General features: G+C 43.5%; 1 protein-coding gene across 3 annotated transcripts in view; it reads right to left on the bottom strand.

The window, feature by feature from the left end:
* PTPRM (protein tyrosine phosphatase receptor type M) overlaps positions 1–13,969 on the bottom strand; it is a 657,833-nt gene that overhangs the window by 405,346 nt on the left and 238,518 nt on the right. For all 3 annotated transcript variants that reach the window (XM_052660546.1, XM_052660547.1, XM_052660548.1), the window contains exon 3: positions 3,944–4,215. In XM_052660546.1, coding sequence (XP_052516506.1) covers positions 3,944–4,215 — 272 coding nt within the window. The remainder of the gene's footprint in view (positions 1–3,943; positions 4,216–13,969) is intronic.

Genomic DNA, 13,969 nt, shown 5'->3' with positions numbered 1-13,969 from the left:
TATTTTTTCCTTTTCAAAACAACCATTTCTGTTAAAGATCACTGCCCTCCTGGCCTCAGTCAGGACTCAGAGCCACTGTATCCAAAAGCAGGGCAGCGAATGTGGGATTCCCGGAGTGTCTCTGGGTGCCCACGGGGTTAGGAACCCAGAGGAATCCATCAGAGGCCTCCAGAAACTTGTGGGGGTGGGGAAGAAGAGAGAGGAGCAGGGAAGGAACGGAATCCAAGTGAATTATTTTCTAAAACCTTCACAACAAAGCAAAATGGAGGAAAATGCTATTCTTCAAACGGCAGTCAGTGAGTAAGTCAAAGCAAGCAGGGGCTACAGTAAATCAAAGCAAGCAGGGGCTACAGCCCAGGTGCCCTGGCGAAAGTAAGTAGCCTGTGCATAGCTGCCCCCCACAGAGCGGCAGCTTCTATGTCACAGAGATTAGGACAAACACTAATTGAGGAATTAAGTACGTGGTAACCAAATGGCAACCCACTCCAGTATTCTTGCCTGGAAAATTCCACGGACGGAGCAGCCTGGTGGGCTAAAGTCCATGGCGTCGCCAAGAGTCGGACAAGACTGAGAGGCTTCACTCTCACTTTCAAGCTCATGCCCTTGACGGTTTGTGTGTTAATGACGGTTTGTGTGTTAATGACGGTTTGTGTGTTAACTAACAGTAATTAACCTGCAAGTGCTTGTGTTGCATGCAAATCATCGTGACGGGTACCTGCAGAATACTATTTTCCCACAAATAGGAAAAGCTCCACGAAATGAGTACTGTGGCAAGAACACTCCACTCTGCCAAGAAACGTTTTGAAATGCTACACGTTCTAATAAAGATCGTGTGAGCAGACAGGTTATAAAAACAAAGGGATGCCCAAGAGAACAGACTATATTTATCTGAAATACACAGGCCAGTGGTGTTCAGTTGCACTGAAAACCTTCCCAAACCCAGTAACTTAGAAGACGAGAACTGACTCTTACGAGATGATAACTGACTCAGGATCTTGCAGCCAAAGATATGGGAGAAACAGACATTCTTGACAGAAGTAAGGGAGGATCAGAGACAGGACAGATAGGAGCTCACCACAGTACCCCATTCCTGCCCTCCCCCGCCCAGAGCACCTGCTCCTCAGGGGTAGGCAGAGCACCATGATGGCAGCTCCAGGGCTACCTTGCTATAATGTTCTGGTGGCAAAGCCCTGGGTTCTTCCCTTTCACCCAGTGTTTCAATGAATGATTTGTTCCCAGAAACTGTTTTCATTGCACACTTTCGGCCATAGCACCAAACACATTTAAGGAGTGACTTAGCAGGAGAAAGCGTCAACTATTATCCACTTCTCCTTTTTTCTGTTTTCCACAAATCTGAATCTCCATAAATTACCACCATTTATTGAGAGATGAGAACATCCAAATTGTGCTTTGCCTTCCTCTTCACGCCTCACCTTGTCTTTACACTTAGTCCTGTAAGTAGGAAGGCTCATAAGTTTAAGTTGCCCAAGCTTAAAACCGATTTCACATCCAAATCCAGTTCTATCTGATACAAAGCACATGTTTTTTACTAGATGATGATGCTACCCATTTTGAAGCAATATTATCATGTGAAATCATAACAGTATAAAATGAAATTCCTTAAATGACTTCATTCACCAATCTTAACTCATGAGATCAAAACAACCTTCAAAAGTGTAAAGAGCCTCTTATAGAAATAAAGTACTATATGAATATAAAGTATTTTAATATGGTAGTATTTTAAGCATATGGTCACTCCACGTTAATTGGCTAGATTTTTATCATATCTTGTAGCCTAAATAATGGGAATGTCTGGGGGAAGCAGAGTCTCTGGGCAGTGAGAAAGGGTCTCAAAAAGGTGTCACTTCCTTTATTTATTTTTTAAACATATTTATTCTGTTTTGTTGGGTCTTTGTTGCAGCATTTGAGATCCTTAGTTGTAGCATTCCAACACTTAACTTAAACTTATCTAGACACTGGAATGTAGCCAGTGTCAAAACTAAACGCATGCACTGGGCTCTGGCAGCTGTGGAGGGTCCTGCAAGAGTTGAGTCTTAGAAGTTCTGGGTGGGGAAGGAAGAAGATTAGGGCAGAGATAAGCAGGATGCACCTTCTGATCTTGTCTGGAGGCCAAGCGGACCAAAGAAGGTTCTCGTGCAGGTTCCAGATGGGTGCCCACAGGCCTTCTCTACTGTGAGCGCTCAGTCATCTGCGCAACCCCACGGACTGTAGCCCACCAGCTTCCTCTGTTTATGGGATTTTCCAGGCAATACTGGAATGCATTGCCATTTCCTGCCCTGAGGGGTTGTCCCGACCTAGGGAATGAACCCAAGTCTCCTGTTGTCTCCTGCATTGGCAAGCGGGTTCTAACCACGAGTGTTACTATAGGAAGGTCTCCTTCAAAAGGAGTTTCTCAAAACAGCCTCTTAGCTTCGTCCATCACATAGACCCTCTGACACCTACCTTAGCCAAACCCACTTCCCTTGCTTCCATTTTAATCCAACAAAAGAAGAAACTTTGTCCTAAAGGTCATACTTTTTAATTATGCCCCTGACAAGTTATCAATACATTTATAAAAAAGAAGGATACGCAGTAAGTAGAGCATTTTTCCTCTGGAGGAAAACTTACCGTTTACTCTTTTTTGTTTTATACATACAAATAGCACATGGGCATTGTGCAAAGCTTAGGATATGACATCTGAAGGAAAGAAAAACTTAAGTAATTAGCTGGAGCTATACCACTTTTTCATTTATTTATTTCACCATATAGTTTAATTATGTATGTGAAAAGTGAAAGTGTTAGTCACTCAGTGGTGTCTGACCCCTGTGACCCCATGGGCTGTAGCCTGCCAGGCTCCTCTGCCCATGGGAGTTTTCAGGCAAGAATACTGGAGTGGGTTGAAATTCCTTTCTCCAGGGAATCTTCCTGACCCAGAGATCGAACCCGGGTCTCCTGAATTGCAGGCGGATTCTTTGACCATCTAAGCCAACAGGGGAGGCCAATTATATATACATATTTATGTATTAATACATATGTATTTAATTTAAAATTGAATCCAAAATGATGCTTTATGATTTTATACCAGTTTAATCCACTTAAGAACATAAGCTTATATATATTACTAAATGATCTTTTGTAATGTTATTCTTAATGGTTGCAAAATGACTTTTTGTATTGAGGTGGCATACATTAACTCATCCTCTATTGTTAGAAATGTAATACTGTTTCTGATTTTTCATTATTGTAAACACACTGCCATGAATATTCTTGTAGCTAATTAGTTGCAACCGGTCTTCATTATTTCCTTAAGATGAACTCCTAATAATAGATTGTTAAAATTAGACTTATCTAATTTTTTAACACTTCTAAAACGTATTGCTCAAGTGCACCCTGAATGGATTTTAGCAATTTACATGTGTCCTGCTGGCTTCCCAGGTGGCGCAGTGGTAAAGAATCCACCTGCCAAGGCAGAAGATACAGGAGAAGTGGGTTCGATCCATGGTCCGGGAAGATCCCCTGAAGGAGGAAATGGCAACCCACTCCCATATTCCTGCCTGGAGAAATCCACGGATAGAAGAGCCTGGTGGGCTACAGTCCATGGCGTCACAAAGAGTCGCACACAATCGAGCACTGAACACACACACACAACACAGAAAGTTAAACGTCCTTACAAACAGTACTTCCTGCCCTGCTACAGATGACTGTTTCTATTTTCTTAACTTGATATATACAAAACAAGCTTAACTTTTTAGCTTTTTACTCAGGGTAATGAACAAACAAAGCTTTAATATAGTCCCTATCCAAGAGCACAAACTTTCTTTACCTCCGTCTAAAAATACCAATGCTTCTTATCCATCCTCCAATTAGACTAACAGAAAAATGATTTATATTTTCAGAAGTTAGAGGATATTTCAAAACAGGAGATGAAAAACAAAGGGCATACCTGATAAAAGTTAGGCCAGAAGGTACTGATGGCCAGTTCTGCCCTGTTCCATGTACGGTTAGGGTCTCCAGATATATTCCAGATAGGGCTCCCCAAAGGCCCATTATTGACCTTCACGTAGACATTGAGTGACCCAGGGGCAGAATTACTCTTGCTAGACACGAAGTAGTGAAAGTCAATGCAGTGGGTGTCATTCTCCTTCAGCTGAGGTAGGAGGAGGTGGGCTCTCTGTCCCTCGGGTCTCCCGGACGTGTTCACCAACATGAAGGAGCCTGCAAAAAAAAAAAAAAAAAAAAATCAAAGGAGGTTCACAATATGAAAAACTACTTCCTGGTCATTTCTGAGAAGCCACCATCATGTCCATGGGTCAACACTGCAATTCTACACACTTGACCTTGGCTTTCAAAGTCCTCTCTCTTTCACCTCTTTTTGTCCCTAAAGTGTTCTCAAGATGAGTGGATGGCAAAGTCCCTTGATGTCACTGTGATTAGCCTCGTAAGGAACATGCATGGTTTTCTCTGCACTGTTCAATCTGATGGTCACTAGCCACATGTAGTTTTTTTAAGAAATTAATTAAAAACCTGTAATGTTGAGTCCTATTTTAGATTCCATATGTAAGTGCTATGATATGATACTCGCCTTTCTCTCTCTGACATACTTCACTTAGTATGATGATCTCTAGTAGCATTCATGTTCCTGCAAATGGCATTGTTTTGCTCTAGGGCTGAGTTGCATTGCATTGTGTGTGTGTGTGTCTGTATGTATCACATCTTCCTTATCTGTTCATCTGTCAATGGACATTTATGTCTTGGCTATTGTGAATAGTGCTGCTATAAACATAAGGGTGTGTGTATCTTTTTGAATTATAGTTTTGTCCAGATATATGCCCAGAAGTCAAACTGCTGGATAATGGGGGGAAGGAATGGATTCAATGGACATTAGTTTGAGCAAACGCTGGGAGATAGTGAAGGACAGGGAAGCCTGGCATACTGCAGTTCACGGGGTCACAAGGAGTCAGACAAAACTTAGCGACTGAACAACAGGGAAGAAATATTTGGGAGCTTGGGGTTGGTACATGCAAACTATTACATACAGAATGGATAACAAGGTACTACTGTATATCATAGGGAATGGTATTAAATATCCTGAGATAAATCATAATAGGAAAAAAATGTAAAAAAGAATGTGTATATATATATGTATATTTATCTGATTCTCTTTGCTATACAACAGAAATTAACACAACATTACAACATTGCAAATTGACTGTACTTCAATTTTAAAAAAGATAAATAAAAAAACATGTATAATATCATATATGGAATGAATTGCCAGTCCAGGTTTGATGCATGATACAGGATGCTCGGGGCTGGTGCACTGGGATGACCCAGAAGGATGGGATGGGGAGGGAGGTGGGAGGGGGGTTCAGAATGGGGAACACGTGTACACCCGTGGCAGATTCATGTTGATGTATGGCAAAACCAATACAATATTGTAAAGTAATTAGCCTCTAATTAAAATAAATAAATTTATATTTCAAAAAAAAATTCAGCACCTGGATTAAAAAAAAAAAAAATTCTGTAACATTGAAAGTTTAGGTCCTCAGCCACACGACCCACATGTCAAGCACTCAACAGCCACGTGGGGCCACGTGCTGCCGTATCAGGCTGTGTAGATTCTGAATTTCCCCATCATCTCTAGACAGCACGATTCTATCATGGTACCACCACTGAGTCACCACAGCTGCTCTAAGATCTCCATAGAATCTAGAGAAAGGGAACAGGCCGGTCTGGTTTGAGGAACCTTAGAAACTGTATAGACATGATGATGTTCTCTGTCGTCAACAGGAAAGTTAGTTAAGTCACTCAGTCGTGTCCGACTCTTTGCGACCCCATGGACTGCAGCCCACCAGGCTCCTCCGTCCACGGGATTCTCCAGGCAAGAGTACTGGAGTGGGGTGCCATATACAGGATGATTTTCTTGCAGTTCAGCACCACTGCTCCTCCCCTACTGCTGGCACAACTGGCTCCTTGACCCGAGGTGGGGAGGGTGATGAAGTCTACTGGTCAGTGGTTGTGCCCAGGGATGGTCACTCACAGAAGTCCCTGTAACTCCTTTTATCTTCTCATCCTCGGCACTAACCCACCCGTGAGTGACCAAGAGTTTCCATACCGACACAAGCTTCCCAGGCACCCTGATCTTAGGAAAGGTCACTTGAAAGGTTCAAGAAATGGCAACTATAATAATGATAGGAATTTTATATATCACAATGCATAAGATAAAATCTTCTAAGATAAAAGGGAAAACTGGTCATCACAAGTCTTCTTTAACAGAGAGGAAAAAATGTATTGAAATTCTCAGAGGGAAGAACAAGTAAATTTGGAGAATCAAAGTGAAAAAAAAAATACTACTCAGGGTGGTTGGACGTTTCTACTGTGGAAAACAACTATTACCCTCAGTTGACTGTTCCTTTAAAAATTTCCATCACTGTGAACCATAATTTTCAATTTACATGTATGAATGGTTGTGGGTATATATTGGGTTGGCCAGAAAGTTTGTTTGGGCTTTTCCATTACATCTTATAGAAAAACCTGAACAACTTTTTGGCCAAACCAATATATTTTAGTAAATACTCACATATATCTATAAACATACACACACAATCCTAGAAAAGTGTGGAATTTTTCTCTCATCTACATGCTGTGGTTTCTTAAACAGCAAAACAGCAAAATGAGACTAACTTTCTCAGAAAATTATTAGGAGAACTAAAAAAAAAAAAGTGGATATATCCTTTAAAAATTAATAGGCTATTATTACGGGATCAATATTACAAAATGTTTGCATCTAGTTGTTACCTCTCAAGACCACTTTCTGAGATGAGCTCTTGCTAATGCCATTTAAGAAAAACAGGAACTGCATCACAGAGAGACCAGGAGGCATCTTATCCAGGTTTAAGGACGAGTCAGTGGCAAACTCTGAACTTAAAGCCTCTGAGTTTCCATCCCATTACTCATCTCGCTACACTCCAATAACCCCAGGTTTCCTCCTGTGCCATGCGAGCACACATGGAGAAAACAAACCCCTTCACGACAGTGAAGGAAAATTACAAGCGCTATTTGAAAATACAGCAATTTTTCAAGAGATGAATGTTATGTACCTGGAAATATGAAAGCCAAGCCACAAGGGAGGGGTTAGGGAACACATATTTCAGTAATAAGCAAGAACAGCAAACGTGGTTTAAGAAAGAGATGGGGACTGAATGTGTGGAAGAGAGTATCACTGAAATGACTGGGGTTAGCTATATTCTACAGAATGGGTGGGGTGGGAATCTCTTTAAGAGACGCAGGGTTGACCAACCCCATCACAAACTTATAGCTGGCTATGGTTTACAACAAGACTTAAAAACTGTACTTTATTGCTTTTAGTAAAATAAGAAAATTGATTCCACATTCCGTCATTTGGGGCTGTGGCATCGGCAACATAGTCACAATGTCAAATGTTCCCACTGATGAGGCCAAGGTGTGACACAGACTTGAAGCCAACTCTGAAACACCAAAACCTTTAGTATCATCACATTGTCAAGAATATTATTTCTGGACTTCCCTGGTGGTCCAATGCTAAAGAATCCCCCTGCCAATGCAGGGGATACAGGTTAAATTCCAGGTCCAAGAAGATTCCACATGCTGTGGAGCAATAACTACTCAAGGGCACTCACCCTCCAGCCTATGCTCTACAACAAGAGAAACCCACTCACTGCAACTAGGGGAAGCCTGCGTGCATCAGCTAAGACCCAGTGCAGCCAAAAGTAAAGAAAAATAAAAATACATAGAAATATGTTAAAAATATATAAAGAAAATGCATAAAACAAAACATACAAAAGAAAAGAATATTATTCCTTGGAGTGTTTCCATCACTTACATGTGGTGACCAGAGGTGGTAAACGTGTTGATGCGCATACAAGGGCAAGGTCTCCTGCATCTGGGGAGGTTGAATCTGGATGTGTAGATGAAGGGTCTCTTTACACAGGTTGGGATAAACTGGGTAACTTCCTACTGTAGTTCAAGAATCACTGGACTTCCCTAAGATACTATTTCTCCCACTACACAGCCTGTCCTTCAATACTGACTCCATTCAGCTTCACCCCAGCACAAAATGCTCTGTCAGCTTCTTAAGTGGTCTAAAGTATAGAGACATTTTAAGGTGAAATTCAGGTGTTATGAATTGCAAATACTGAAATGATCCTGACTTGCATGTGCGTGTTGAGTCACTACAGTCGTGTCCTACTCTTTGTGACGCCATGGATTGCAGACCTCCAGGCCCCCCTGTACTCGGAATTCTCCAGGCAAGAATACTGGAGTGGGTTGCCATTCCCTTCTCCAGGGGATCTTTCTGACCCAGGGAATCGAACCTGGGTCTCCTGCATTGCAGGCAGATTCTTTACCTTCTAAGCCACCAGGGAAGTCCTCCTGACTTGTATACTTTCTTCTTTTTTCCCTTTTTGAACCAGAATGTCATGTTATATGGCATGTTGCTGCAATGCAAATTAGCTAATAGGATTAGCAAACAGGGGTGTGACATCCATAGAACAGCAGAGTCCCTTCAGCTCAAGAGCAGTTTTTGCAGAACATTAAGGTTTTAGAGTGATCAAGGGCAATTTTTCTCTTCAATAAAGGGCAACGTGATGCCCATTCGACAAAGCTAAAACTCCTGCAAAAATACCTTCGCTTAGGGTCAAAAGCAACACGAAGTTCAGTGGCTCTTTGGAGCTATTCCTCTTTCTATTCTGTTAAGCTGCCTGGGAAACTGTGAGCCTAAATGAAGAAGCTGTAAAGGTTCTGCTCCCCTCCTGAGTTCAGACGAGCCCGAGATCCTATGTTTCAGTTGGCATAAAGCGGTCTCCAGCTGAAAGGAGTGACTCCTGGGCCCCCTCTAGTGAGGGGGAGGATGAGAGAGTCCTCAGCACAGGGCAAAGGATGGATTCTCGAGTTAAGGAGAGGCGGGTTTGACCCCTGGTTCGGAAAGATCCGCTGGAGAAGGAAATGGCAACCCACTCCAGTATTCTTGCTTGGAGAATCCCGTGGACAGAGAAGCCTGGTGGGCTATAGTCTATAGGGTAACAAAGAATCAGACATGACTTAGCAACTGAACAACAACAACAAACTGTTGCTACTGGTTATACAAAGATGCATAGATTTGAACGGTCAGCGCTGTTTTTCTTACAAGATCTAGCACTTCTGGTGTGTAGTTTTGTGCAGTTAGGCAGAGGGTTTCCAAGGACAGGTGTGTGACGTTGGTCTAAGCTCCTGCTCAACCTGGACCATCTTCCTTGCTAACTTCCTTCTGCCCTCTGGAAGCAGCTGGGTGTGGACTGTCCCCACGGGCACAGGCGAAGGTCCTCCACCTTTAAACAGTTCAGAAACTACCCAAGTAGGTCGTCCACACACATTATTCTTTTTATTGAAATACAGCTGCTGTACAGTGTCATATAAATTACAGGTGTACCATAGAGTGATTCACAGTTTTAAATGTTTCACTCCATTTATAGATATTGTAAAATACTAGCTATTTCCCTCATGTAGTACAAGGTAACCTTTTAGCTTATTTTATATCTAAGAATTTGTACCTCTTAATTCCCTACCCAGTATTGCCTCTTCTTTTCTTTTTTAAAAAAATTTAAACTATTTATTTATTTTTGCCTTTGTCTATAGGCATAGTGGGATCTTAGTTCCCCAACCAGGGCTTGAACCTATGACTCCTGCATTGGAAACGTGGAGTTTTAACCACTGGACCACCAGGGAAGTCCTGCCCTTAACCTTTTTCTCTCCTTAATGGTAACACCCGTTTGTTTTCTCCATCTGTTCTCCATTCTCTCCATCTGCTGCTTTTTTATTACACTCACTAGTTGTATTTTTTAGATTCCACATACAAGTGACATCATATAGTATTTCTTTCTCTAATAGTAATTTTAAAAGAAAAAGTCTATTGAGTACCTGTTCCCTGGGGTGCAGTCTGCTGAGAAGTCCCTATTTTCTTCCTCCAGAGTCCCTCAACTGCTACATCTACGTAGCCCTCACAAATAACGATTAACACATATAAAGGCACTTTGAACAGTGTTTGCCATATAACACAAGGCGAAGAGTTACTGACAATTATCATCACGTTAATTGTGTACTTTAGACCTCCTAATGCCTGGCTTCTCCAAATCGTCTTCAAGTCTTCAGCATTTAGCTCGACATATTTCCACCTGCCTGTCCAAAACCCAACTGGTGCTATCATTTTTCATCTCAAATAGTAACGTTTAAGTTCCCTTTCTTCAAAGGAGAGGAACATTATTACTGAAATTTTAGAAAATCTTCAACTCAATCAATTTTGCCCCTACATTTAAGCTTTGGGAAGGAAACCTTTCCTTCTGCATGTGGTCATGAGGAATTATGATGTGGCTTCAAGTCTGTTGTTGAGTCATTAAGCCGTGTCCAACTCTTTGCATCCCCATGGACTGTATCCCATAGGGTTCCTCTGTTGACGGGATTCTTCTGGCAGGAATACTGGAGAGGGTAGCCATTTCTTCCTCCAAGGGATCTTCCCGACCCAGGAATCAAACCCGGGTCTCCTGCATTACAGGCAGGTTCTTTACTGCTGAGCCACCAGGGAAACCCATCCAGTTTAGAAGACGACATTTCAGCCGACACTAGTACTTTCTCCACAAGTGTTACATGGTAAGTGTGCAGAAGAAAGTGTGAACATTTATGTTTAGCATCTTCTAGCAACTTTGGAATCCTGGGGTAAAGTCCCAGTTGTGCCTAATAGGATGACATGTCAGAGGAAAAGGAGCCTTTTAATTGTCTGAATGTATCACCTGCCTATTATAGAAGTAAAATCAACTCACAAACTGATGTTAAAGACTTCAAAGCATTCACATTCTAGACTATTAAGTCTGTTTTTAACAATGCCTCTATATGGTTGAATATTTAATTTTCAATGACTACTTCAATGTTTGGATTGTGATAAAATGCATTTTTAAAGAGTCATTGGGTCCCCTTTGTCGGTATGTCCTCACGACAATCTTTTACCCTACAAAAATACCCCAACTGGGCAAATAAATAAAAGAAATCAGGATTCAAATTATCATCAAAATTCTGTTTGTGTTCAAATAAAAAAACACCCTTAAGTCACAAGTACAGAAATGGAGAGAGTACAACGTTGCAGGGCAAATGGAAACATCTCTATGTAATGGAGTTAGCTTCAAAAAGGGCTGTCTCACCAGACAGCTCGGCAGGTCTTTAAGAACCATTATTTTGGTTTCTCTGAAAAGGAAAACTCTGTTATGAGAACCTGTGATGTTCGTCTTCTCAACTCTTTTGGGTGAATTAAATTTAGCTTAATCATACCCATTGGCACATGCGTTTGATTAGCCTATCTTCCATCATTGTTGGTGACAGCAGCAATAACGACATATAGTTAGTTACTCCCTTCTACCCTATCATTAAAATTTGCATTGGTGTTCCGGGCTCTAGATTTTTAAAGGCTGAGGAAACTTGAGGGATTCTTCTGCAAAATTCGAGAATCTTGGTGCACAGGACAAATGTAATAGGAAGAGAGAACCTTTGCTAACAGAGAAGCAGCACCTGATGAACTTGAGAGATTTCCTGCCATATCAGTAAACAAGGAGGTCACAGTCATCAGTGATTACAGCCTTCCAATGTGAGCCTAGGGCATCCAGGAAAGAGAACAATACCTGCGATCTAGCGGTCATCAGGCTTCAGTCACTCCCTATGGTAAGCCCCAGAGGAGCTCAAGATGTGAAAACACAGGATACTGACTCAGAATGGCTGAGATGCCTATAAAAGGAATGATTTCAGCCAGCCCAGACTCTCGCATCTTCCCATACATAGAAAAGTGCTAAATTCCTTAACTTGGTATATCTAGTTTTCCTTAATTCGTAATACTCTTTTGATGTTCAGACTACCTGCCCTTTGTTGCAAACCTTCTATATAACCTGGCTCCTCCCCTCGCCTCCTCCTCAGGGAAGTTCTCTGCACGTTGAGATGCTGTCTCTCATGCTTGAAGTCTTAAAAATTCCCAACAAATAAAATACAACTCTCAACTTTTGGGCTGTGACCATTTTTTTTAAAGTTGATATGACGCCCCTTTTCATGAGGGTTTCGTGTTGAATATATCTGCATCTGAATGTGTGTGTGTGTGTGTGTGTGTGTCTGTGTGTGCACGCACACGCGCACATGTATGCTGCCCTACAGCATATGTTTGGTCATTATACTCACATTTCCTATTCTACCCGATTTCATCTTGCAACATGAATAAGTCATGGACATAACCTACATGGATTTCAGAGCCCATGACTGCTTTTAAGGCCTTATGGAAATAGCCCTCTGAGACAATCTAAAACTGAGCTCTGCCTGCTCAGTTAAGAAAGCCGTTTCTTGTCAATTTATAATTTTAAATTTGATCTCATCCTTCAAACAACAAAATACTTCATCCCTCCCCCGTCTCCCTCAGCTGGTACTAAAACGGTCCTAAAGAATATGTTTTTTCTGATGGGAAACCTTGTGAAATAGGGAAAGTGAAGCCTGCAGAGAAATAAATGAACTCAGGAGCAAATCTCAAAGAGAACAAAACCTCTGCGGGGAGGTGCCACCAGCACTGTAGAAACACTTATTAGCACCCATTTCAGCCTGATGAAACTGCTCTCGCCACGGCCACTCTCCTGTCCTGCAGACCAGCTGTCAAGCCTCCTTCCTGGGGCACAGGCTCTTTTGTGCTTCTCTCAAAAATGTCACCCAAGCACACGTATGAAATATGTGTTTTGCAACCACTAGAGAAGAAAACTTTTAACAAAAAAATTCTCCCTTCATCCAAATGTCCTCTCTCCCTTTCTATTTTTGCCCTCTCTCTTCTTGCCTTTCTGATGGATTCTCAATAATTACTGAGCAGGAAGAACATCTGTGACTGGCACTGATTTTTGCCACTCTCCTAAAATGCTGCTGGCAGAGGAGCAACACCACCCCCTAAGGAGGTGGCAGAGGAGCAACACCACCCCCTAAGGAGGCGGCAGAGGAGCAACACCACCCCATAAGGAGGCGGCAGAGGAGCAACACCACCCCATAAGGAGGCGGCAGAGGAGCAACACCACCCCATAAGGAGGCGGCAGAGGAGCAACACCACCCCCTGAGGAGGCGGCAGAGGAGCAACACCACCCCCTGAGGAGGCGGCAGAGGAGCAACACCACCCCCTGAGGAGGCGGCAGAGGAGCAACACCACCCCCTGAGGAGGCGGCAGAGGAGCAACACCACCCCCTGAGGAGGCGGCAGAGGAGCAACACCACCCCCTGAGGAGGCGGCAGAGGAGCAACACCACCCCCTGAGGAGGCGGCAGAGGAGCAACACCACCCCCTGAGGAGGCGGCAGAGGAGCAACACCACCCCCTGAGGAGGCGGCAGAGGAGCAACACCACCCCCTAAGGAGGCGGCAGAGGAGCAACACCACCCCCTAAGGAGGCGGCAGAGGAGCAACACCACCCCCTAAGGAGGCGGCAGAGGAGCAACACCACCCCCTAAGGAGGCGGCAGAGGAGCAACACCACCCCCTAAGGAGGCGGCAGAGGAGCAACACCACCCCCTAAGGAGGCGGCAGAGGAGCAACACCACCCCCTAAGGAGGCGGCAGAGGAGCAACACCACCCCCTAAGGAGGCGGCAGAGGAGCAACACCACCCCCTAAGGAGGCGGCAGAGGAGCAACACCACCCCCTAAGGAGGCGGCAGAGGAGCAACACCACCCCCTAAGGAGGCGGCAGAGGAGCAACACCACCCCATAAGGAGGCGGCAGAGGAGCAACACCACCCCATAAGGAGGCGGCAGAGGAGCAACACCACCCCATAAGGAGGCGGCAGAGGAGCAACACCACCCCATAAGGAGGCGGCAGAGGAGCAACACCACCCCATAAGGAGGCGGCAGAGGAGCAACACCACCCCATAAGGAGGCGGCAGAGGAGCAACACCACCCCATAAAGAGGCG

Source organism: Budorcas taxicolor, chromosome 22 (genome assembly GCF_023091745.1).
Source record: "Budorcas taxicolor isolate Tak-1 chromosome 22, Takin1.1, whole genome shotgun sequence".
NCBI lineage: Eukaryota > Metazoa > Chordata > Mammalia > Artiodactyla > Bovidae > Budorcas > Budorcas taxicolor.
The sequence above is the reverse complement of the archived record's forward strand: the minus strand, read 5'-3'. Positions and strand labels throughout refer to the sequence as shown.